This window comes from Maniola jurtina, chromosome 24 (assembly GCF_905333055.1).
Source record: "Maniola jurtina chromosome 24, ilManJurt1.1, whole genome shotgun sequence".
Classification (NCBI taxonomy): domain Eukaryota; kingdom Metazoa; phylum Arthropoda; class Insecta; order Lepidoptera; family Nymphalidae; genus Maniola; species Maniola jurtina.
In genome coordinates this window covers 8,875,971-8,903,168 of record NC_060052.1, presented here as the reverse complement: position 1 = coordinate 8,903,168, position 27,198 = coordinate 8,875,971, and the positions used below count along the sequence as shown (strand labels likewise).

General features: G+C 34.9%; 2 protein-coding genes and 1 long non-coding RNA gene across 8 annotated transcripts in view; 1 reads left to right on the top strand and 2 right to left on the bottom strand.

Moving 5' to 3' along the window:
• Positions 1-327: 327 nt before the first annotated feature.
• Positions 328-5,697, top strand: LOC123877715. The gene is made up of 2 exons (XR_006798658.1): positions 328-3,078; positions 3,179-5,697. It is a non-coding gene; the product is annotated as an uncharacterized LOC123877715 (long non-coding RNA).
• Positions 5,698-6,045: 348 nt separating this feature from the next.
• LOC123877709 (protein Star) lies at positions 6,046-13,835 on the bottom strand. Of its 2 annotated transcripts, none has more exons than XM_045924560.1 (6): positions 13,553-13,835; positions 11,709-12,015; positions 11,220-11,410; positions 10,715-10,897; positions 9,975-10,151; positions 6,046-9,467 (listed from the first exon to the last, which is right to left on the bottom strand). In XM_045924560.1, the coding sequence occupies exons 1-6, from the start codon at positions 13,562-13,564 to the stop codon at positions 9,333-9,335; spliced, it is 1,005 nt and encodes a 334-aa protein (XP_045780516.1). In that variant the 5' UTR covers positions 13,565-13,835; the 3' UTR covers positions 6,046-9,332. The 2 variants fall into 2 exon arrangements, with proteins under 2 accessions (XP_045780516.1, XP_045780517.1); XM_045924561.1 differs by lacking the exon at positions 13,553-13,835 and adding an exon at positions 13,355-13,494.
• A 2,922-nt stretch (positions 13,836-16,757) lies between these two features.
• Positions 16,758-27,198, bottom strand: part of LOC123877707 (protein Skeletor, isoforms B/C) — a 39,578-nt gene continuing 29,137 nt past the window's right edge. For 2 of the 5 annotated variants that reach the window (XM_045924554.1, XM_045924555.1), the window contains 7 exons: positions 26,481-26,689; positions 25,750-25,891; positions 23,574-23,606; positions 23,005-23,128; positions 21,160-21,290; positions 20,680-20,843; positions 19,318-19,959 (listed from right to left, as the gene is read on the bottom strand). In XM_045924554.1, the coding sequence (XP_045780510.1) occupies positions 19,792-19,959; positions 20,680-20,843; positions 21,160-21,290; positions 23,005-23,128; positions 23,574-23,606; positions 25,750-25,891; positions 26,481-26,689 (971 nt within the window). In that variant the 3' untranslated portion in view covers positions 19,318-19,791. Of the gene's footprint in view, positions 16,770-19,317; positions 19,960-20,679; positions 20,844-21,159; positions 21,291-23,004; positions 23,129-23,573; positions 23,607-25,749; positions 25,892-26,480; positions 26,690-27,198 lie in introns of those variants that run through there. The other 3 variants (XM_045924557.1, XM_045924558.1, XR_006798656.1) reach the window with 2 other exon arrangements.

Here is a 27,198-nt window from a genome sequence, read left to right as displayed (position 1 = left end):
ATTTCTCTATCTCTATGTTCTAACCATGGAAATAAATTAGTATAAACTTTCTCTGTTACGTAATCCCATACAAATGACAGAGACGGAAATCTCAATGGGCGTTAAACATTTTGATTCACCAACCAAATGAAACTATGTTTTGGAATTGAATTTCTTATGTTTTTTGAAAACATTTTCATATTGAATTTCGAAGGTTTTTGAAAACATGTTTAGGATTGGTTGGTTGAAATGGTTAACGCCCACTGACATTTTTGTCTCTGTCGTTTGTATGGGATTATGTAATAGAGAGAGCTTTAAGGTGCCCACGCAATCGAACTGAACTGCAGCTGAACTGCGCGTCACTGCCGCGCGTGGCGGCTGGAGAGAATATCGTGCGGGGCGCTGCCGCGACGCGCAGTTCAGTTCGAGTGCGTGGGCACCTTTATACTAACTTATTTCCGTGGATAGAGTACAGGTACTTATTTGTAGGGATATCATCACAGTTTTAATTTATTAGGGTGCTATTTTGAAATCATAGACTATCACTAGTTATTTCTTTAGAGTTTTGTTGTTTAATTCTTGTATAATGTAGCTAGTAACTTAATTACATTTTATGAAACTAAAACATTTTTGTTATACAATAAAAATGTTTAAAATCTGTATAAATCCTGTAACATAATATCAGTTCAATGTCTGTAATAAAATTATTTCGAAGGAACAAACAATTTTATTTGACTGTAAGAGTTAGCGCAAACGGGCCACAGACCACCGGTGGCTGTCGCGTTCCACGCCCTTTGGTACCGCGCCAACGAAGGTGGACGATGGCTGCCACGAGTGATCGGTGGTTACATAGTGGTCGTTGGTAGCCGCTACAATTCATAACTCTCCCGCTGTAAGTAGCGCGTGGCCACCTCCGGTGACATGTTGCGGACACAGATTGAAATCTATAGAGCGCACTTTGACTTTGCTTAGACTTAAGATTTAGTTAAAACGAGACAGATTTATGCTAGCCATATAACGTTGTCTCGTTTTAACAGTGTATTAAGTCAAAGACCCGCGTCGCGAGTGGCCCCACCGGTGGCGTTGGCGTGTCGCGCCACTCTCTACACGTGTGCGGCGATTCCATACAAAACGTATTAAAAACATTCATATAATGACAAGATATGGTTGTACTAACAAAAAAAAAATCACGGTTTGATCACTAAAAAAATCAGCGCCATCTCTTAAACACTCATGAACTCGGCATTTTAGCAATGCAAGGCAACGTCTGCTAGCGTTTGAAATCCAGACGTCACAGTTCGCTTCGGTGCTCCTTACACATTTTAGCACCGAGGAATCGGTGCCATTTTGTTTGTTCATTGACCGGGTCCATACGAAGTAATGTAAGCCTATGGTTAAAAATCATGTAAGCAGCTTGTCGCCAGCCATCGCTGTTTGTGGCCCGTTTGCGCGAAGCCTTATTATTATGTTTATTTATCTCAAAAAAACCTACAATAATTTATTATCTTTAAAATATTGTATAAACTTAACTTTCATTATTATTCAAAAGCAGGTTGTAGTTATGTAGACGTTGTAATAAATAAATTAATTAAAATTAATGATTATTAATTAATACTAAAATATTTTTATACCCGTTTCGGTCATCGTAGTGGAACATTGATTAATTATCGATTAGTGTCAAAAATCTAGTGTTATATTGTTGTAAGTGTTAAATGTAATATGTAATGTTATTATGAAAGTGTTGTTTGGTGATGCGCGACGAAAAATGAAGACTTATTTCTTTTCTTTTATTAGCCGCCGATTCTTTTATTAGTTGTGAATTCTTTTATAAGAAAGAATATGTCGTCATATCTTTAACAAATAGCTATTTTTTATTAGTCGTCATTTCTTTTATAAGTTGTCACTTCTTTTATTGGTGAATTTGGAGCTTGAAATTTTATTTTTTTTTGGGTTTTAGTGTAAGTGGGGGTCTTAGGCCAAAATAATAATCAATATCTGTAATCTGTCAATAGGTTACTTAGCAACGTTTTTATTTGTCAAAAATTGTATGCTCATTTTGACAATTAACGTCGCTACGTAACTTATTGACAGATTACGGATAGATTGATTATATTGATTTGTTTCGGCTGTGTGTGCAATAATATAAGCCTAACTTTTTCGTGTTCTTAATCTAAAGAACAGCCACATTTTTGATTAGCTATCTATTCTTTTGCAGAGTCGTCTCTTCTTTTATCAATTGTCTTTTCTTTTATTTGAATTATGGTCGCGCGTTACCAAATACCACAATTAATATTAACTTGTTATATAGGAACGGTACAGGTGGCACTAGAAACTTGTATACATGTAGGGTATTTATATCAAAACAATATTATATACTTATAGTACTTAATTATCATGCTATGTATATTGTATATCTGTGTAGATTGAATATTTAGCCCCTAGCACCAAGCTATTACTACAATCCTATGTTGTTTCAAAATGATGTTTTCGCCTCTGACACTTCGTCTGCGTCATCACTTACCACCTGGTGAGATTGCAGTCAAGGGTAACTTGACAGCAAAAGAAAGAATCTATTTTTATTGTGTATATAATTTCTAAATTGAACTAATGAATGTAATGTAATGCTATCCCTTTCATAATGCTCCGTGCGAAAAAGGATAGCATGAGATAACAAAAGTTGGTGCAAGGGGTTAAAATTCTTTTCTCATTTTTTTTTTCAAGGACACCTTATATTTTAATGATGGTGTTATAAGCATTTATCAAACAATATAATGAGGTGCGCTTAACAATTAATATATTAGATCGTATTGTATGTATTTCTTACTTTTCACTAACAAAAGTGTAAGATATTTCGATTAATATAAATTATTATTGAAATGAATGAGATTTTGTTGATTTGATTCCTAACGATATTTTGTTAAGTTATGCGTTTATACGCTGTATTTTAATATAGATCTAACTTTTTTAAAGATAGCAAAATATTTCGTTTTTACATTTAAATAATCTTATGTTGTGAAATAGGCAGCTGAATTCATTTTTACGGTTTAAAAAGTGCAGTCGTCGTCAAATATTGTTATATAACCCGTGGTAACTAGCAACGTAATCAAGTAGTTATATAACTCTGCCTAAACATTGCTGTTAAAAATTGAATAGCAAATCCTACATCTTAGTAATAAAAAAAGGCTAGCACATGCTAGAGATGGCAACTTTTGTGATATAAAAATTGCCAAGTTCTCAAATAGACTCATAAATAAAGGTACTTAGTAATCTTGACTACTTACATTTATTTGACGGTGACTGTGCGCAGGGTTGGCGTGCGAATGTTTTAAACACGTTTTAAACTTGTTTTAAACAAAAAAAAATAGTTTTTTTCCAACCCTAGTTGTACGTATGTAAAGTTTTATAACAGAATGTCAAAGCACAGTAAAGTAAGAATTTAGTTTTAAAAATAATAATTTGCTCGAAAAATTTGTAAGGGTCGGGCTACATGCATGCGAAAGAAATAAGCAATTCTAAATATTAAATTAAAAGCAATCGATAAATAAGGATATAATATATCTTCTTTTGCTGTTATAAATATGTAGTTCTTTTTCTTCTGCATTTATCACATTAAACAACTAATTTAATTTTTTCGGTCATACCTCTTTAGCGCATTTTATGTTAGACGCATTTTCAGACGTTTACGTAATTGAGCGATTTGCCAAAAAAAAAAAAAAACAATGAATATTGTATCTTAATGCCGGCTAATATAATGCGAATGGATAATATCATGATTGGGACCAAAGCTTTAGGCGGTATCTTGCAAAAATATCATATCATGCTTTAAGTAAAAGCCTTATCCACAAATAGTATGCAATCTCATATGTGTGGTTCGTATGAGGTTTTACACCTCACTAATGTTGATATAATTCGAGAGTCGATACACAACGTCAGAGTAAATTGGACCTAAAGCCCTTATTTTAAAGCCAAAAATGCAGAAGCACTGGTTTTAATTTGACATGTTTTTCACTTGGATCGCTGGCTGTATGTATGAACGAACTTGATCTTAAAACCAAGGCTATTAAGGTCCATTTTACTTTCATGCGTAAGTTTTTACTGACGCTCTAATTCTACCAACGAAGCAACGAATTAACGGTGAACCTAAAATCAAAGTTTAATTTTATGTTTTATCATATGTAGTTATTTGATGATGCTTGTCTTTGATTTTAGCCGGCTAAAGTAGAATGGTAAAGAAAAGCATTTAGATTCAAATGATTTTTTTTAACTGTTGTCATTCCAAAAACTGCAAATGCTTCTGTTCATTATTATTAATCGAAACATATTAAGTTAGCAAGCGGATTGAAGCCGCCATTCCCATTATAAAGGACCAATTTATATACTTTTGATTTTTGTTTTTTTTTTTTTAATTTTACTGTATAAAAATAATTTGATTAGGTACTTGTTCTATTCGCTGTAGATTGTTATGCGTGTGCTTAATACAAGGTGGGTTTACTTCAGTGATAATAACTATTTTTCATTTTGAGCTATCTGGTGCGTTATCTAGGTAACTCAAAATAATTGTAAAATATTGTAAAGCATATATATCTACTTGTTGGTTCTATTTTCATCGCTGTTCTTATGATAATATAATATGATTAGAATTTATTGATAGGCAAGTCATAATTATGTACCAACTAAATAATGCCCGCGACTTTATCCGCGTGGATTTAGGTTTTTAAAATTCCAAGAGAAATCTTTGATTTTCTGGGATAAACTGTATTCTATATCCGTGTACGGGAAGCAAGTACTAAACGTCAAAATCGGTCAAATGGATGCGCGGTGAAAAGCTAAAGCAGACAGACAAGACTTTCGCGTTTATAATATTAGTATGGATTCATGTTAGTGCAATGTAAACCCACCCTAATTTTTGTTTTATTTAAACATAAGTCTACACTATAAATATAACATTTTTTCTTAACAATAACATTGTTATGTTACAATATTAAGCTAAAAGTTATGTAGCATTGTATGGATTCAACGTATTAAAGTAGTTCTTCCACGATTAGAGATTTTTTGAAAGCAATAAAAATGTATATTTGAAAATTTTATTTCTAGTTGATTGATAGATATTTTATTCTCCTCTGTAATTATTTGAGTGTGTCGAGAGTTATATTACGCGATGTTATACAGCAACTTTTAATTCGCACAACACTTATATTATTTAATTTGTATACTCTGTGCTCCAAATCTATAGAATAAAGGTTGTATGCAAGTATTTTTGTCAGTACTTACACTCATTAGTTTCTTACAGAGTTCACTATCAATGCAATCTGATGATAAACACTCTGTTCCTTCACTCTCACAGTCCGATGGGACGGCAATCCGACACGACGGAAGCATTAATACGGCATTGCATATATTGATAGCGTTGTCACTTTTATTGAATAGTAATATTATTTGGGACGATCAGTCCAGCCTTTGTCTAAAATATCCATTTTTATTTTAGAGTAAGTATTTGGCGCATAGAGTAAAATAAGTATTTTAGTGTAATTAATGATTTGATTAACTAAGTATAAATATTAAAATCTTTCACCTTGGACTTTCTTGTATATAAAAAGTAGTTCTTTTTTGGATTATTTTTGTTAATTGGAGTGAAAATTGTGAAAATAATATCGGTTCAAGCGAGGATTGTGTACGAACAGGCAAAATGTGTATTAATAAACGTAATTATAATATTGACACTTGTTTTTTATTTAACTACTTTCACTTTGATAAGCCGTCATAGTCCAGTGGTTAAACGACCACTTCCTATTCCTTATCCCTAGGGGCGATAAACGGAATAACCATTTTGACCATATCTTGAGTAATATAGAGACAGAGTTAGCGTACATCTCGGGGAAGGACATTTTAATCTCGGAAAATCAAAGAGTTCCCACTTTCTTCTTAAGGGATTCTTAAAGGCCCGTTTAACCGATTAATATGAAATTTGGTTCAGGAAGCTTGCATCCCGGAAAATCAAAGTTCCTACGGGATTTTTCATCTAGTTGGATTATAAAGACGAGGAGATTTACAAAATAAAAACTATCATTCAATTTAAAGCCATTTAATTTGTGAAAAAATTGAGCGCATATAAAACTAAATCTAGTGAAATCTTACTAAAGCTTAAAACTTATTAATACATTCCTCATTGTCAAATTATCGCTTACAAATAATTATAATTAAATGAAATTACATTAAAATTGAAAAAAAAATACTTTAATTATTAATTATTAAAATAAAATTCATTAAAATATATGAGATGAATTTTGTTCATGTCAAAATAGCTTGAGAGACGGTGTCGAATTTTGAAGGGGTGCTTTATAAAAGGCGAATGTTTATTATAATATGGTAATACCACAGATTCAATCACACCAGCAAATTTTTACCAAACGTCAAAATGCTCGCTTATTATCGCAGTATTAAATACATAAATGAGACGTCATAACATTTCACGAATTATTCGTACTTTTTTAGTTAAATCGATAATAATTTATTGTAATGTAATACACTCCCGTCACCCACTAGAACAAAATAATACTCTTTAAGACTTTGAAAGCAACCAGCGCACTGCCGCAGATGCGTTCGTATCGCAATTTATAATTAATTTAATAGTTAGCAAACTTAAAACTAACAGTGGACGTGGATTTTACGAATTCTAGAAAACCCTCTATTAAATAATTACTAAGAAATAATTTATTTTTGACATAGGCACATGTGACAATAACAAATCACTTTCGCAATCAAAACCGTCTTACCAACATTCGTCTTATATCAAGCACTTCCGAAAAACTTTCCACCGACTCTCAAAAGCGATCTACGTAATTAAAAAAGCTAATCTTAAATCAGTCTTTCAATAACAATTACATTACGACGGAATTAAAATATCAAAACGATTCGAGTGGAATGGAACCCCATCCTTATTATAATTAAATTGTAATTCATCATTTAAAAAGATTCCATAGTAAAATGGCGTTAAAATCATACTTAATAATAATGGAATTAAAAACTAACATTAATAATTTTAAAACAATGAAATTATTTACTTACATAATACTTGTCGAGTTCACAATCATGTTTTACGCATTTGTGTTGTTAAAATATAGTTTCAATAAAAAAAATGATTGAATAAATATTGTAAGTCATGAAAAAATTAATAATATACATATAATGTTAAAATGGCATGACATTTCGAGTAATTATAATAAAAATTGAATCATTAAAATGTATACATAAACAAAAACTTATAGTTTCAAAAACAATTTTGCTAATAAATTGATGCTAAAATGGCATTTCAAAATATTTTTCATAATTTGAAAAGCCATTTTAGCATCAAATACGCTAAAATGGCATTTCAAATTGTGAAATATATACATACATATAATAAGCAATACTGGCTACTCTTTCAAGGCAAAAAGGATCATTTTTACATCTTTTGGTCGCTATTAATCCAATAATATGTACTTTCAGACTAGAATAGACACAGAAACGTATTTAATATAATTCATCGTCTTTCTAGTAGGAAAGCACCTTTTCTACAGTAAATTGACAATTCACACAATTTCATTATAAATATTATTTAATAAGAATTATGAAGAATATATTATTATTTATTACAATTAGTATGATAAAAATTTGTACCGCAAGATCTTGAAGATTACAATAGTAATTATAATTACTTATTTACTGGATCAGAAACAATATATATACTTATTTCTTAAAATTATTTTATTTTATACGCTGTCTTCAAGTGAAGTAAAAAGAGAGTAAACAGTGCATTTTAACAAGATTTATTTCGCTCATAAATCGCTAATTTTAATACCAGTGATTTGAAAAATTCAATAAGTATTCAAAATTTAAAAGACCTTAAAAGCGAGATTTTCAAAATTTATTTTTATGTGGGAAAGGTATTTAAATTGCGCTAAATCTTATTTTACATTTATTATTTCAAAGTCGAAATGTTTCGTTCCAATTCAATTCGTGAAAAAGTCTATATCACAGTCAAAAAAAAAATTAAACAGATAAAAAATTAAGGTTTTATAGATATTGAATGGAACCTGACCCCTTCCATATTCACATACTGTCTTTATTGTCTATTTTTATGACCCCAAGAAATCCTCCTACCATTATACAGACTGAAATCAGACCTCTAGCCAAAACTTAGCGCTATTATTATACTATCTAAACACAATCCAATATCAATAACCATTTGCTTTATTCGTCTTTTAGTTTGTGATTTTGTTTTTAAAACCCGCAACGTATAGCGCGCAAAACTTGGGGTTAATGCCCCGCCTTCGACTGCCTGTCTACGCAACGTTCGTTAACCTCTAGCGGTAGTCTGATATTTTATTTCCGAACTTTTAAAAAAACGCGTTTTTGTGGTACCTTATCAGTATGAATATTTTCAACTTTTCTTGTAAGTTATTAATAATAATATTCTACAAATTGAATTAGAACTGTATATTTTCCTAATTATTGTGCAAAGTGGCTCTACATAAGGCAATCATTAAAGATTATCACAATCATGTAGGAATTACCCATTATTTTAATTAAAAATTAAAAAATACTGATTTCTATTAAAATGAATTAAAAAAATAAAAATTATTATTCAAATTAAAATTATTAATTATTAATAATACATAAAACTAATACTTATTGCTGTCACAGGGTTTTATTTCTTAGATTCAATTAAAAATCAGTTTTGCTTATTTTAAAATTATCATTTGTTTATTTATTGAATTGTTTTAAAAAAAATATTATTTAAAACATTGTCCCCATTACTATTTGATTAGAAACATTTTTTTTTTGTATTTGTAAGCTATACTTGTTGAAATTAGTAAATTGTTAAAACACAAAAAATGTTTATATTGTTTCATTTGCAGGGATACACTAAAATAATTAAAATAGAAATAATTAATAATTACTAACCATTTTGTTGGCATCATTGCTCGCGTCACGAAAGTTGAAGTTTTTTTTTTTTAGATTACTAAAAATAGAGATATCCAAGCGTGTTCAAAGTTATAACTTTTATGACGCGTACTATAATATCGTCTTATTTCTAAAAAAGCAGTTAACTGCAAAAATCTAGTTTTGAGCTATTGCTAAATAGTAGAAATTTTCAAAAAACTGATGTCTCTAAATTCCCACGTTTTGGCGATAGCTCAAAAACTGATTTTTGCAGTTAGGGTCCGTTCAGATGGATGACTGTATTTAAATTTGAATTTTAGGACATTGAAATAAGTTTTACTTTTACATTGACAAGAGTATGTTCGAGCATCGTCATGAATGGACCCTGAAACGCTGTTTAGAAATAGGCCGGCAGATGGTGAGTGGTCACCTCACTCGTGGGTCAAGTCTTTGAGAGCGTACATGATGCCATCATCAAATGTCGCCGCCACGGTGTAGTTGTTAGCCGTCAGAATTTCCGTTGTTTTGTTGAGGGCTATTGGATCTGTTGACCGGAAGTCAATCACCTGGGGAAGAATGAATGAATGTACACCATTATAAAAAATAAATAAAAGTAACTCTAAATAGAAGTGCAATTAGCGGCCTTATCGCTTTGAAGGCGATTGAATATTATAGGGATCTGTGCACCAGATCGTATTTTTGCTCGTAAAGTGGCTCTTATTACACCATTGTCAATACTGTAAAGTAGACTATTACCGTACTTGGGCTATCCTTCCTACTAATATTATAAATGTGAAAATGTGGATGTTTGGACGTTTGTTACTCAATCACGCAAAAACAGCTGAACAGATTTGGATGAAATTTGGCATACATTTAGCCTTTGACATGGAAAAAGAACATAGGCTACCATTTATCACGGAAAATTAAAGAGTTCCTACGGGATTTTTAAAACACTATCCACGCGAACGAACTCGCGGACATCAGCTAGTAATTTAATATTACTGCACTTGTGCTAGAATTAAATACCCATAACAACACGTGTAAATATAAGACAGTGTAAAAAAAAAGAGTACCTTCAGTCGCAGGCGGTCGTAGGGCAGTGCGGCTAAGGCCTTGGGCGCGGCGGCCCCGGCGAGCGCCGTGTAGTCCGCGCGCGGCGCGTCAGCCGCCAGCAGCACCGTCAGCAGCGGCAGGCACAGCACGCGCGAGCGGAACACGCCGCCGCCGCCCTCTGCTTCCTCGTAGCTAACCTGAATATCAATAACACTTTTCATCTCACTAGTTTGGAAAAGCTTCCTCTATCGTCAATCGTCGAAAAGTTAATGTTTTCCGCTAGCGTGGAATAGTCGATTTTATCCGCATGCGTGGAAAAGTCAATTTTATCTCCTAGCATGGAAAAAAAATATATTTATCAGAGTGGAAAAGTCAAACTATGAAACACTAGGTGAAGATGGTTTACCATTATTGCATTTAACACGGTACTACATCTTTGCCTACACTTCAAATAGTACTATAATTTTCCATTTTCTACACTTGCAACAAAAATAACTATTATTAGTTATACCATAGTTGACATAATTTTATCAAATAAAATTATCAATCCTTATATATAAAACACAAAAAATGATTCTACCTATGGTGTTTATGCCCTAAACTGGTTTCATTAGAAAGACAATAATGCGAAAATGGTTTTAGACCACTAAAACAATGCCTTAGGCACATTCTTTATACTATATTATACTGTAAATAATTGTGATAGAAATAACTGAGTATTTAAGAAGTAAAATTTTACATATCAACAAAGTATAGGCACCTCTCTAGGATGATCAGTAGGGCTGAGACAAGCATGCAATGCTCTCGCAGCGCCCCTGAGAGCTAAGAAGTCCCTCGGCGCAGCCCTGACAGCCACCCCGCTCCACCCACGGACTGTCTCTAAGTATGCTGCTGTAGGATCCCTGCCACCTCGAGGAAGAAACTCTACCAGAGTGCCATTGTACTGAAAAATACAACATAAATGTTACTTTTTGATTTCTATACCTCATTCATCTATACTAATATTAAAAAGAAGTAATAATCAACCTTTTATTTCCATCCTTACATTTCCTTTTTTTTTTTCTTTTTTTTTTAAAGAATATTAGCCATGCTAATCATGACTAATACTTGCCTTTCTCCTCCAATTAACGTAAAGCTTGTGCCCGGAGTGGGTACGACAATAGTGAGTGCAACGGGTGGGATTTGAACCGCCGACCTTTCGTAATTCAGTCCGCTTCTCAACTGTTCAGCTATCGAAGTTCTAAACGGTTACGGTGTCTAGTTACCATCTCGCCCAGTATCCTGTCCAGGGCCTCGACCCGGGGCGTGGGCGTGGGCGTGGGCGGCGGCGTGCGCGGCGGGCGCGGCGCGAGGTGCAGCTGCCGCACGTAGGCCACGAGCGTGGGCGACTCGGCCGGGATGCGCGCCAGCTCGTAGTCCCGCGACATGTTCAGGCGGAACTGCTGCGCGCCGAGGGCTGAGGACCAATGCAATACTAAAACCACTTATCATTTCAAGGCATCTTCACACTTGTGTCTTGTTTTAAAAAAACTTTGTACATGATCCCATAGATGGTGTTCCCACTAGATTACAACATGGGGTTATTCAAGGGGCAGACCAATAAATTCCTGAAAGGCCTGCAATGCATCAGCGCTTCCTTTGGCGCTGTTCATGGGTGGCGGTAATCACTTAACATCAGGTGACCTGCCTGCTCATTTACTCGTTATCTGATTATATACATATAACAAAGGTATGCTAAAGTAAATGTCACTCACCAACAGTATCCATATAGATGAGTAGAACCGTCATGACTGTGACAAACGTCAGCAGGAACAGCACGGCTGGCAGCAGCTTCCTGTACAGCTCATTAGGAGCTGTCTTGGTGAAGGAGGGGATGCTGACTCGGGACACTGGGGAGGGGGTGACTGGGGTGGGAGGGGTGATCTTCACTGGGATGGCTGTGGGGACATCTTTAATCTTGTCTGATGTTTCTTGCATTTGTGGTGTTGGTGGTTCTGGTATTTGTGGTGTTTCTAGCACTTCTGGCCCTTGGCTCTCGGGTAACGGGTTTTCTTGGATTTTCTGGCAAAATAAGCATATATACTAACGATGCCTGAGACTTTGTCTGTGTGGATTTATATCTTTAAAAACTCACGGGATCTCTATGATTTTCCAACATAAAAAGGCATTTCTAGAATGCAAAGTATCTCTGTACCAAATAGGTAAATGATGCCAAATCAAATCATTTATTTGCTGTTTGTATGTAAGCACATAAATTAGTTGTTAGTTACAATTTTTTGTTTTGAGCCATAATCTACCATACCATGGCGTGCAAATGTTCATATGAATTTAGGTTTTATAAAAATGGGAGCTCTGAGTTTCCGGGAAGGAGCAATCTTAGACTAAGAGGCCATGATAGCAAGCTACAATATGAATTGACATAGTCAAATCCATTAAAACACTTTCTAACCAACAGAGTTAGTCATATATGGAATAAGTTGCCTATGGATGTGGTTATGTCAGCTTTGTTAACCAGTTCAACAATAGATTGGACAAACTTTTGGAAAACTTGAAGCACTTCTGAGATAGCTGGATCAGCAAAAGCTGCTTAGTCTATTATAAAATTCCTCTTTTCCTCTTATTTATGGAACACCCTTCCAGCATCAGTTTTCCCTTCCACCTATAATATGGGTACCTTCAAGTCAAGAGTGAATAGGCAACTTCTAGGCAAGCGCGCTCCATCTTAGGCTGCATCATCACTTGCTAGCAGGTCTGATTGCAGCCAAGCAATACATAATTCAAAAAAAAAAAAACTTTTTGATTCTCTGGGACCAAAGTAGCCTATGTCCTTTTTCCGAGATGCAAGCTATCTCTGTACCCTTCAAATTAGGTTATACAGATGGGCTGTGAAAAGCTAGCACACACAGACATACTTTCGCATTTTCAAATTCAAATTCAAATTATTTTTATTCAATTAGACTTTTACAAGTGCTTTTGAATCGTCAAAATAATCTACCACTGGTTCGGAATGCTGTTCCTACCGAGAAGAACCAGCAAGAAACTCGGCGGTTGCTCTTTTCAAATGTACAATTTACAATAATATGCCATACTGTATACAAGCAATTGCAGCGCCGTGTATTGCTGGAGCGCATCAAATCCAAGCTTTTTTGTCATTTACATAATCTTCGATTGTATAATAAGCTTTTTTCAGGAGCATACTTTTAATAGATTTTTTAAACTTGTGTATTTATAATATTAAGTAGGTATTATGGATATGGTCCACTATAGCACTGTAATAGATACTATATCTAATTACATCGATGATTAGGACAAGTAATGTACATAACTAATGAAAAATTGATCTCACTACACAAGTTGGTTAAATAACTATGGGAAAATAACTATAACTAACAAAAATTACCATATTTTGTAATTATTTCGTAGAACTTAACACAACAATTTTATTGCTTCATGATAAAATGCCTAAATAATAAACACAATAACACATGCAGCATGACAGGTGCATTGCGACATTTTTTGTCGTAACGCATGCTAATTTATGGGTAATAAAAACATAACAAAGGAGTTCCTTCATAGGTACCTAAGTGATTTTACTCACCTTTTCAGCCATTTTTACGTAATTAACTTTTACTCAAACCGAATATATGAAATGAATAAATTAACACTTCATTTTTGTAAGACACCACTGTAATTTTTACGAACTTTGAATGAACTTAAGAAGGCACTTGTTTAAAAGTCATACATTATATTAAATCCACTTTGCTACACTGATTTTGATTTTCGGGCGCTAAAATATTTCAATTTTCAACTGAGAAACGACAAAGCAAATTATAATTATGAAAGTTAATAGATTGATTGAACCATCAACATAGCGTGAATCAACACAGACCACGAATCCGGGTGAAGTATAATATTGTAGTCTTTGGGGTGAATCAACAATAGACGATAGGGATGTCCTCTCTATATCGATTATTATAGATTAGCTGTTTATCGGTTCGATTTATTAAAATCGATTTTTACTCACACAGATTAGGTATTATGTTTACTCAATGACTAATAGCTAATGTGTACACTTGTATTGAAAAAAAAGCACCCTCAAGTGGTGACCTTGCTGATTATTCTAGCCGAGAAAGTCGTGAACGTCGTCTTAATTGGGTAAAATGTCAGCAAGTGGTTTGTCATCCACGTCTTTACAATATTTATCGTTGAACTGTGGCGTCTGCTAAGCTAAAAATCAATCAATACTTAGATAATTATTCTTTTTTTGTATTTCGATTTTTATTTTTTATCGCTGACGCTATTGGTGCTCAGAGCTCAACACTAGTACGCCTGCCACAGAGTAAAATAATAAACTTTTAAAAATGACAACCTGTGATGACAACAGTTCAATGCTACCACTGAAATGTTTTAATTTCTACCAAATCTGTCAGTTTTTAAATGAATAATTGGGATTAAATAAAAATACAAAATATAATTTAGGAAAAGGTATTTATTGTCAAATTCTATAAATACTTAAAAGTAACAGTAATTTATTGTCAGAAGTCGTAGGAGATGGATTTTTACAAAATGGATTTTACTTAAAACTATATAAATATATATGTATGTATAAGTATTATATCATAACATACTAGGATTTGTAAAATTATATTAAAATAAATAATCTAAACAAGTCAATAATAACAAAAAAAAGAAACTATACCACCCATCTACTATATTTCAATATTATAGGTTTAACTATATAATTATATTGAAATGTAAATTATTGGAAACTAGTCATGAGTACCAATTGCCGTATTATTTACAATATCTATATAAATACTAAATACAAAAATAATACAAAAGTGATGAGACTAAACGTGTTTGTAAACGAGTATCATTTTAATAATTTAAACCTAATTTAAATTTATATTGATGGTAAATTGACCATTTAATTATTCAAAAAATCATGTTTACAGGTATTTAATGGCTAATACAAAAAAAAAAACAAAGTAAAGAAATAATATAATATTCTGAATTACCTCATAAATATTTATAATTTGTATGTAATCCATCTGTATGCAACACAATTTGTCATAAATTTAAATTATATATTAAACTTTATATTCATGCGTTACGGTTTACAATAAATTGATGTTGTTGGTATTATAATATTTTTTTTTTACATATCATAAAAGAAACATACCTAGATGTGTAGAATATAATGTGCAAACCTGGCCACTTGAGCGATGTCATATTGTTCTTGAATTGCCGTCTTTACCAATTACTGTGCTACGTAAATGCTATTTTTAAATTTTACGTGCATCATTTTCATACTAATTTAATAGTTAGCGAAATAATTCGATAACATAAAGAAATAAATTGTCTCCCTTAGGCTACTCGACACTAGCGATAATGCATTGTGATAGTTTGTCACTACAAGAAACCATAAATCAAACAATAAGCTTCGAAAATAACTAGCATCGATGGTTGCGATATAAATAATCAAGAAAATTATTATGCTTTTGCATAATAAACAGTATGTAATAATTTGTTATCGTTGTGCTTTAACGTAGGCCGTACCTACTTCAAATTAAATATAAAGCTTTTAAATTTTGTATAGATGGATAAATTAATGTCGTCTTATCAATTTTATTTTGTACTACATGGATCTGTAATCATAATAATAGGTATATACAAGTTTAAAATATAATCCGTCGTCATCTGGAAATTATTCATATCTTTAAAAAGCAGTATGCTTGGATATATATTTTTAATAAACTATTGATACTTACATATCACATTTTCAAATGAAACAAAAAATATTTGTTCATGAATTGCAACATTGCAACAAGCCATCATAAATAAAAATAACTATAATACTAAGTATATAATTTATCATTTTCGCACGGCAACAACAAGAATTAGTTTTCTAAAATTTCACATTTTATAACTTCTAATAAATTTCTTAAAATTAACAGAAATTTGTGCATCAACGACTACAACTACTGAGTGTAAAATAATTAAAATTACATCCTAATATTTGTGTTATCTAATTTTTAACTATCATCGAACGGGTAATTTTGTTTTAATTTATTATCATTTGCCTAAACAGTATGTATACATATAAATTTTGAAATATGGTATAGATAGTTAAATTGATCAGTTATTAACATTTTATTGTCACGATTAACATCCAATTATTAGTCTTATTAGCTCTAACTTTTTACAAAAATAAATTTTGCATCTAAATATTTAGTGAAAAAGGAAAATAAATACGTCAACTAAAATGCAGCATTAAATAATTACAAGTAAAAAAGATTAATATGACAATGTTCCAAAAAATACTAATTTGGTATTAATTCTAGACTGGTAACATAGTGATCGTAATTTTTAACCGACTTCCAAAAAGGAGGCGGTTCTCAATTCAGCCCGTTATATGGTTCAAAGGTAACGTACAAGCGGTACTACTGGTATAACGTTAACGTTAATTTAACGTTACGTAATAAATAACGGTAGGTAAATGCACGTTGACTGAAAGTCAACTAGGTACTTATTACTTTGTACGCGGTATCGTTGGATTTAAAAAAAATAAAGAAGATTATCGGTGTAGTGTTACTTTTACCGGTATCAAAAATGGTATCTAGATAGTTAACGTTAACGGAATTATGGGTATCGGTATATTCACGTTACTTTTTAATGTTAATGTTACGGTATTTTGACTACGCCACGAAAAAAATACCGGTTCTTCGATTTCTGCTCATTTCTGGCGTCGGTCATGGAATTTAAAAGCTTAGTTTCTTTATCTTGACATCAAAAGTGAGGTTAAATATACCTACCTACGTAAACAAACTGACCATGTTACATGAAAAAGCGAGCAATATAATATCTGTCTTTGAAAGTGTTCAGTTTTTTGTCCAAATAATGAGTTTGACGTAAGTTATTCACAAATTAGTCACTCTAATTTTTTAAACGGGACACTTTTAAGTACAAATTTTTATATAAATCTGTGGAGATGATACTGCCATTGGCGCTATTAGAATGCCATAAGCCTACTTTGTCGTATTAGTTTACAAATTGCGAAAAACTAAATTAAATTTGAATTTCGCGGGCAGACCTAGTGCACCTTAAAAGTAAATTCAATTTCATAACTCGAAAAAAACGGATACCTTGCTTAGGTAGGTACCTACATAGTTGGAAATTCATTTTATACAAAATAAAGAAATATTTACTTAAATTTCACCCAAAATCATTGAATATACAAGTATAAAAAGTATATTACACACATATACCTACTATGGTATTATAAAATTCTAATATAAATACTTTACTGCACTTTTTTATAGTCAATATACCTATATAGTATATAATATTATTAAATATATAAATTCGCTAATTAGTAGGTACAGTTAACTACAAAATTGTATTGTCATATTTAACAAGTCTGCAATGATTTTTAATTAGTTAAGTATTATACCTAAATTATTATAATAAACAGGATTATTTGTAAAATACCCGCAGTATTATTATATTTTATGGAATGATCTTTTTCTAAACTAAAACTAATGTTACTGGCATGATGTACCTAGGTAGATTTTTACCCCACCATTTGAGTCAATAGGTACTTACTAAGAATATTATTATGTTGGTATTTTAAAAATATTTCTGTATAAAACATATTTTTAATATTTTTATACCTATAACAGTATGCGATTTAGTTAATTACGTAAACATATTATTATTGTCAAAGCACTCGGCAAAGATATTTTTATACTAAAAATATTATTTTTTTCACTCGAAAATTCATTGTCAATAAGTACCTTCAAGTTTTTCCGCTAATATATTTTGTTTAATTATAGTTACATTTAAAATGTTAATTTTCAAACCACAAATTCAAATCGGAATCAATTCCTTTAAAAAATTAGTTTTATTTTTAGTCGATAAAGAAATACAAAATACATTATTATAATGGCAGATAGCTTGAAATAACTATGTACACATGACATAATATTATATTAAATGATTAGTTATTACTAACTGATACAGAGCGTCTGTCAATAGTTTTTTATATGATTACTTTTGAGGGTAGTTTGATCTAACTGATTTACATTTAGTCTTCAAGTTTTCTGCTGTCATTATAAAAGTCTTACCTCCCTTACATACATTGTGTAGATGAAAGAGATAGATAGCTAAGATAATGTTTTTTATTGTACATGTCATGTAATCACCTATTAAAATGCCTTATTTAGGTAATTCTAAAAGTGTTAAGTACCAAATTCTACTTTATGTATAAAGATAGTTGCACAAATGCGTATTAAATGACTGATATGAAATTGATATTAATTAGATTGACATTATTTACCCAAATATTAGTTACCTGTACATTATACTAAAAGCGAGCCCTGCTGCCGATGTTCCCTTTCATATTAGTTTCTTCCTTCTCTTTCTTACAATAAACTAAAAAAAATGCTGTTTGGCGTCCAATTTTAGTGGAAGTGATATAAGATCGTTACTTCCGTCCAAAAATATGTTAAAATAATCTCAGTTAGGTACTCTCAAGAAACCTCTTGGGCCTACAAATAAAGTAATAATAACTTTTGCAGCTATTTTAATAACTATTTGATTTCAAATATTACTCAGTACAATTCAAAAAGTAATTCTCTAAAGTTGTGACTTACAAGTCTCATTATTATTGTCAGAGTCATGTATTTTCTGTTATATTTAGTTACTTGCCTAACAATGTATAATATTATATTGTATAACTTTAAAAATGTAGGGTATTTAATTTTTCCCCAAATTATATTCAATAGGTACCTACTTACTTGTCATTATAGTTATAGATGTTTATATAACATTTTCATGTTATATAACTATTATTACTGTCCACTTTCGTTTGGTTGTTATTTTCTATACTAATAAATAAAATTGGAGTGTCTGTCTGTAATTTCGAAATAACTACCTCATATTAAGCTCATATGGTTATTTGAACGATACCAACACTGAATAACACGTTTTTAAAATTTTTGTCTGTCTGTCTGTCTGTCTGTCTGTCTGTCTGTCTGTCTGTCTGTCTGTCTGTTTGAAAAGGCTAATCTCCGGAACGGCTGAACCGATTTTGACGGGATTTTCACAGACAAGTTGAGTATTGACCAGGGCGTAAAATAGGCTACTTTTTTAACCGACTTTCAAAAAGGGAGTTGTGTTTTTCTACCTATGTACACCGAAATCTCCGAGATTTCTGAACCGATTTGCGTAATTTTTTTTTTAATCGATAGAGAAACTTTGCGACATTGTTTCATAAAAAATTTGGAGTCCAACTCCTCAATCCTGATGCTGCAGGGGATCTGACCAATCCACGCGGGCGAAGCTGCGGGCATCAGCTAGTCTACAATATTTTCAATTAATAAATGACAAACGATATTTTATCGTTTATGTTGTATATTCATAAACCTACTAAAGTACAATAAAATAATATAAGTAAGTATAATTTATATTCTTTATAAGACTAAAAAATATTTATTGTCCATAATTATTACTAAATTATGACCATTTATTGTCAAACGTTTCAAATATACCCTAAATATGTAATCAAGTTATTTATTGTCTTTGTTACATTATTATTGTTGTAGTTATGAATTTCTTAACTAAGTATTAAGTAAGTATAATTTTTGCATTTTAAGTTTAAAATCTGGTAAGCAATAGCAAACCAAAATTCAAAATATACAAACATCAATACAGTAAAATGCCCAACTTCTTTTAAATATACATACTTGATAATAATTTAAAAATTGTTATTAAAAAATATCCTGAATCCATCCTCCTTTGTTCCAAGCAGAGCTCGCGGTAGGTTTCCGAACGTTCTTACCTCGTGAGAGCTGTCAAAATGACAAGTATCGCTGATACTAAAAAGTAAGATGGCGGTGGTAATGGCGCCAAGTTAATGATCGCGCTTTTATCACCAGGAATGTGGATTTGTGTCCCGGGATCAACCACGTGAATTTTCCAACCGAGATTATTGTGCGTATAACACTGAAAACAAAAAAAAAATTATTTAGCTACAATATTTTTTTAAAAATTATCATCAACAAAAAATACATATGTTAGTCTGCCCGCGAAATTCAAATTTAATGTGCTTAGGTATCTATATTATACTGCCTGATTTTTTTTATAAAACAAAAACTAGATTTATTGGAAAAATCTTTTCACACTGATAAAATTTAACCAAGTGTTTACCATTTTTAGGGGCCAACCAATCACAAACATGTTTTCAAAAAACATTCGAAATTCAATTCGAAAATGTAGTTTCGTTTGTGATAAGAAATGGTTAAAACCACGTAGTTTTTGCCTTTGTCATATTTTGTTGCTTAAAAATTGGGATAACGTAACAGAGGGAGCCCTACTTACTAATTTCTCTCCGTGTTTAATATTTTATAATAAAATCCCACAGTCAATTTTAGACTAGCCTTTGGAAAAAAGCATCAACAATCGATGATTATGTAAATGATAAAAAAGCATGGATTTGATTCGTTCCAGCAATGTGCGGGGCTGCAATTGCTTGTTATGACATATTATTGTAAATTGTACAATTGAAAAGAGCATCCGCCGAGTTTCTTGCTGGTTCTACTCGGTAAGAATGGCATTCCGAACCAGTGGTAAATTATTTTGACGATTCAAAAGCATTTGTTCAAAAGTTTACTTCAATAAAACATGTTCTATTCTATTCTATTCGTGGATGGAGTATAATTTTACCTGATAGTACACCAGGTCCGGAGTCTCATGCGCCACGGTCCAGTTCAAGACGGCCGGCTCCCCCTCACTGCATTCAAGTTTTAAGGTCTTCATGTAGTCCTCAAAGGTCTTTGACGTCGCCGACTGGTCTACCGTCTTGTGTACCCATTCGCAGTATCGACCCACTGAAAATGTAAGTAGATAGATACAAAACATGAAATAACCCAGACAAACCAAGAAACTAGAAAAAATAAGGATGATGACTACTAGTCAAAACAGCGACTTTTTATCAAACGTCAAAACGCTCGCAGATGTGACGTCATAACATTTAACGTAATTTAACTTGCTTTCCATGATTCTAGGTCAGCGGGAAGCACCCTATGGGTGTTTTGACAGACACAACGGACGGACGGACGGACAGACAGACAACAAAGTGATCCTATAAAGGTTCCGTTTTTACTTTTGAGACATGGAACCCTAAAAAGCTCAATTACCACTTACCAGTAGTGGGGTAAGGATATCCCTCATTGTCGTAGGCCACTCCAGCGAACACTCGCTGCTTCCTCTGGTCTTCCTCTTTCTTCTGACCGAATCCGCCCTCCGAAGAATCGCTTATGTAGAATGGATGGAATCTAGAAATAGTCTGTACTTTAGTTCCTAAGTCTAAACTCAAACTCAAAATCATTTATTCAAAGCAAGTAGGTACCTACACCTTTTGATAGTCAGAATTGTTAGATTTGTAAGATAATATTATAATGGTGATAATAAATTACATACGTAACCTTAGAACTAAAGCTACGAGGGTTCCAAACGCGCCCGAGTCTGAGAGCCTACAACAAACTCAGCCGGGTATTTTTTTTTATTATCACCTACATAGATACAGATACATCAAACTGTAGAAAGAGATAACGGTTTCGTAGAGCGTTGTCACTGTCGTTGTGACCGTCGAAACATCACATCCCAAGTAGCACATTAGCGATGAATTACGTTATTAGCAAGCTACATTACAGGCTATTGCTTTTATGCAGATGTACTAAAGGATAGAATGAGTCTTTAGGCTGTACTAAGGAAAGATTATACACTATTCAACAGCATAGCTGACTAATGACTTTATAATGGCGAAAAATTATACTAAAGACATTTAAGTAGAATTTTAAAATGATCTTGTCCAGCTATTGGCTGCATATGATACTACTAGCTGATCTAGAAGTCCAAAGCTTGTTAACGACTGGTTAATACGACAAATTCACCACTCTTGTAATGCGGCGGGCTGCATTGAAGCATCCACTGGTTTTAAATTGGTGTACACTAATTCAATTATAATTCTACTTCAACGAGCTTGTTAATGGCTGATTAAAAGTGCATTGTAATCTCTAAAAATGCCGTGAGTTGTAAATTGGAGTAGCTGTACTCTTTTCTAATTACAATGCATAAAGTATAGCTGGCAGCCAACATAATGCTATAAGCTAGTAAATAGACTTTGGTAACACCACTGCACATTAAACAACTTTTTAAAAGCATTTATGGAGAATTTGTGCTGGTTAACAAATGGACACCATTTTAGCAGTGCAAAAACGATTTGTTAATAAAAAATATCCAAACACATAGATATATCAAAATGATTTATCTTATAGATTTCGGGGTTCTTGATAGCTTTTAGTTCAAACTATATATTTTCCACTTATTTCCTAATAGAATACAATGAGTTAGAAAGCTAATCGTTTGAGTAATAAATTTATTTAGTATTTGTATACAATTTATCTTGAGAAATATTTTCGTTAACGCGATATTATTTAGATGGCGCATGAAATATTTGATGTAATTATCTATACACATTTACAGTAAAATGGTACTCGCAACTCAATTTACTTACAATGACACTCAAAACCTAACTGTGAAAAAATATTATGATCTTATAAATAAGTAATGTCCGCCATGCATACCTACTCTAAACAAAAAAGAAATGTAGCTGTCACATATTACACAATTTATAAATAAAAAACTATTTTTTTTGGTTATTTACATCTTAATAAAAGCTATTACGAAGCGTCAAAACATCTAAAAGCTGTTGAAGAGAATTAAAGTAGCTGAATCTGGATTTCATGCTTATAATAATAATAACTATGCAGTGTGAAATTAGAACGCATAGTTTTGTATAAACATTACATAATATATTAGAAAAAACTTTGAACCGTTTTCTCGAAGTTGTCTCTGGGATTTTTATTTATTGATTTATTGAACTTATACATACATATACATACATACCTACTTATTTATTTGATTAAAAAACATACTTTACCTACTTAAAATTTTATTAAGTATCCGTATAATAAAGTAGGTGCTTACTTGGCTGGGTTAGTCCTGTCGTCTCCCCCCTCCACCTGGAAGATGTAGGACTTGCCGCGTTCCACGTATATCTCAGGAATCAGTAGGTCATTGATGTACCACGCTATGCCCCATGATGGATGCCCTGGTGAATTTCATAATAATATTATCTTATAAGTGTTTAAAACTTCTATTTCCATCTTGTTTCTAATTTTTTTTTCTCTCTCGTCGAGCTTTACAAAGATTAGCCAATGTCAAGTTTGTAGTTATTTGTAACAAGTTACGGAAACTATACAAGTATGGACCCCGTCTGTGCCGGCGCTCGCCGACACACGCACAGCACCCCCTTAGAGCGCTTTCCAGTCAGTTTTAACAAAAAAAAACACTTCAAAAAAAGGCAGAGCATGCCCGTCAGCTAACACCAACACAGACGAAGTCTCTAATATTTTTAAGGCGCTTTATTAATAGGTGTCATGTATGCTTAAAAATATGTAGTTCCGTATTTTAGGTCAGACTAGTTTCAAACCCATCGACCAAATACGTGATTATAGCCGTAACAATCTATACTTATAATAAGTAGGTATAGTTACCGTAAGTAAGGAATCCACTTGAAATCTCATTGTCTGCATGAAATTGAAATAATGAAAATTAATAAAATAAGTATATTGTAAGTATATTTTTAAGGTTCCGTACTTCAAAAGGGAAAAAGGAACCCTTACAGTCTGTCTCTTACTGTCTGCCTGTCTGTCCGTCTGTCGTGTCTGTCAATAAAACCTATAGGGTACTTCCCGTTGACCTAGAATTATGAAATTTGGCAGGTAGTTAGGTCTTATAGCACAGGTAAAGGATGTTTTCGATCTGCTGTTAGAACGATGTTCTCACTGGTTCCAACTCACCAGTAATTGGCGTGTATCCTCGTTTGCCGCCAGCGGGTCCAATGCGGGCAGTGAAGTTGCTGACGCCGACCAGCACACGAGCCGGCCAGGGCTCCGGCCCACCCGCGTCCAGCTCTGCTAGACCGATGCAGTTGTGTTCGTTCTGCAGTTAGAACAATGTTCTCACTCACCAGTAATTGGCGTGTATCCTCGTTTGCCGCCAGCGGGTCCAATGCGGGCAGTGAAGTTGCTGACGCCGACCAGTACACGAGCCGGCCAGGGCTCCGGCCCACCCGCGTCCAGCTCTGCTAGACCGATGCAGTTGTGTTCGTTCTGCAGTTAGAACAATGTTCTCACTCACCAGTAATTGGCGTGTATCCTCGTTTGCCGCCAGCGGGTCCAATGCGGGCAGTGAAGTTGCTGACGCCGACCAGTACACGAGCCGGCCAGGGCTCCGGCCCACCCGCGTCCAGCTCTGCTAGACCGATGCAGTTGTGTTCGTTCTGCAGTTAGAACAATGTTCTCACTCACCAGTAATTGGCGTGTATCCTCGTTTGCCGCCAGCGGGTCCAATGCGGGCAGTGAAGTTGCTGACGCCGACCAGTACACGAGCCGGCCAGGGCTCCGGCCCACCCGCGTCCAGCTCTGCTAGACCGATGCAGTTGTGTTCGTTCTGCAGTTAGAACAATGTTCTCACTCACCAGTAATTGGCGTGTATCCTCGTTTGCCGCCAGCGGGTCCAATGCGGGCAGTGAAGTTGCTGACGCCGACCAGTACACGAGCCGGCCAGGGCTCCGGCCCACCCGCGTCCAGCTCTGCTAGACCGATGCAGTTGTGTTCGTTCTGCAGTTAGAACAATGTTCTCACTCACCAGTAATTGGCGTGTATCCTCGTTTGCCGCCAGCGGGTCCAATGCGGGCAGTGAAGTTGCTGACGCCGACCAGTACACGAGCCGGCCAGGGCTCCGGCCCACCCGCGTCCAGCTCTGCTAGACCGATGCAGTTGTGTTCGTTCTGCAGTTAGAACAATGTTCTCACTCACCAGTAATTGGCGTGTATCCTCGTTTGCCGCCAGCGGGTCCAATGCGGGCAGTGAAGTTGCTGACGCCGACCAGTACACGAGCCGGCCAGGGCTCCGGCCCACCCGCGTCCAGCTCTGCTAGACCGATGCAGTTGTGTTCGTTCTGCAGTTAGAACAATGTTCTCACTCACCAGTAATTGGCGTGTATCCTCGTTTGCCGCCAGCGGGTCCAATGCGGGCAGTGAAGTTGCTGACGCCGACCAGTACACGAGCCGGCCAGGGTTCCGGCCCACCCGCGTCCAGCTCTGCTAGACCGATGCAGTTGTGTTCGTTCTGCAGTTAGAACAATGTTCTCACTCACCAGTAATTGGCTTGTATCCTCGTTTGCCGCCAGCGGATCCAATGCGGGCAGTGAAGTTGCTGACGCCGACCAGTACACGAGCCGGCCAGGGCTCCGGCCCACCCGCGTCCAGCTCTGCTAGACCGATGCAGTTGTGTTCGTTCTGCAGTTAGAACAATGTTCTCACTCACCAGTAATTGGCTTGTATCCTCGTTTGCCGCCAGCGGATCCAATGCGGGCAGTGAAGTTGCTGACGCCGACCAGTACACGAGCCGGCCAGGGTTCCGGCCCACCCGCGTCCAGCTCTGCTAGACCGATGCAGTTGTGTTCGTTCTGCAGTTAGAACAATGTTCTCACTCACCAGTAATTGGCTTGTATCCTCGTTTGCCGCCAGCGGATCCAATGCGGGCAGTGAAGTTGCTGACGCCGACCAGTACACGAGCCGGCCAGGGCTCCGGCCCACCCGCGTCCAGCTCTGCTAGACCGATGCAGTTGTGTTCGTTCTGCAGTTAGAACAATGTTCTCACTCACCAGTAATTGGCGTGTATCCTCGTTTGCCGCCAGCGGGTCCAATGCGGGCAGTGAAGTTGCTGACGCCGACCAGTACACGAGCCGGCCAGGGCTCCGGCCCACCCGCGTCCAGCTCTGCTAGACCGATGCAGTTGTGTTCGTTCTGCAGTTAGAACAATTAAAAATACTAACGTTTTGCTAAAAAAAAATAAGTTTTTAACGGCGAAGTAGGGTTGAATTTTTTTCCTCGTCTATCTCATGGTGTGGGATGTCATTAAATTTACGAGTAGGTCTGTCTGCAGACAGCTTTATTAAGCTTTACAGTGCAAATTTTTGTTATAGTTAAGTGTCGAATGCTGTTTTGGCATCCCACTAGATTAGTACAACATGGGATTATTCAAGGGGCGGACCAACAAATTCCTGAAAGGCCGGCAACGCATACCTCCGGTGCTGCAAATGTTCATTGGCGACGGTAATCACTTAACATCAGGTGACTCTCCTGCTCGTTTGCTCGCTATTTAAAAAAAAAAAATTGGTTGTCTGTAAAGTCGGTTTACTGACGATAGTTGAACGTGACAACAAAGGCCGATTGTGCTTCTTTGTCGCTCGTTCCGCGCTCTCGCTTGCACTTCAAGCCTTACATGGAACGCCTCAGAGCGAGGTAACGCCGCATGAGTCATGTTTTTTCGTGCGTGCAGCCGGCTCTATCGAATTATAAGACGTTGTCACGTCAAAAAAGCATAGTTACAAACCTGGACTCCAAAATCAATTTGCACATCAGTCCTAGTGGTATCCATAAAGGAGTGGGCGTTCGCTTCGTATCTCGAGTTTAGAGGACCGAACGCCGCGATGACGGATTGGGGGCGAGTGGTCAGGATCTCCTTGTCTTTGACCGGCTCTGATGCTGCGAGGGGACGCCTGTAGGTTATGCTTGTTATGCCGCCTTTTTGACTGCCTGATACTGGAAATAAAAATGTATTCTTAAACTCACCATATAAAGCCACAGCGTTAAACACTCGCAGTGGTAAGCGCTACGGCTATAGTGGAGGTCCCACGTTCGATTCCCGGCACGGGGTTTGGGATCTTATAATTCCTGAATTTCTGGTCTGGTCTGGTAGGAGGCTTTTGCCGTGGCTAGTTACCTACCTAACGGCAAAGCCGTGCCACCAATCAATTTAGCGTTCTGTTACGATGCCATGTAGAAATCAAAGGGGTGTGGGTTTAATAAAAAGTGCCATAGACCTTCCAAGTTAGCCCGCTTCCATCTTAGACAGCATTCATCTCTTACCACCAGGTGAGATTGTAGTGAAAGGCTCTTGTATAGATTGAATAAAAAAAGTCATCGTTTAAATATGGTGCCTACAATGTTAAAATACACCAAGCGACAGAAAATGAATTTTGCTATATACAACTAGCGCTGTCTGTCAGCAAGTAGTCGTGTGTTAGTGCTGTTTAACTTTATGTACACTA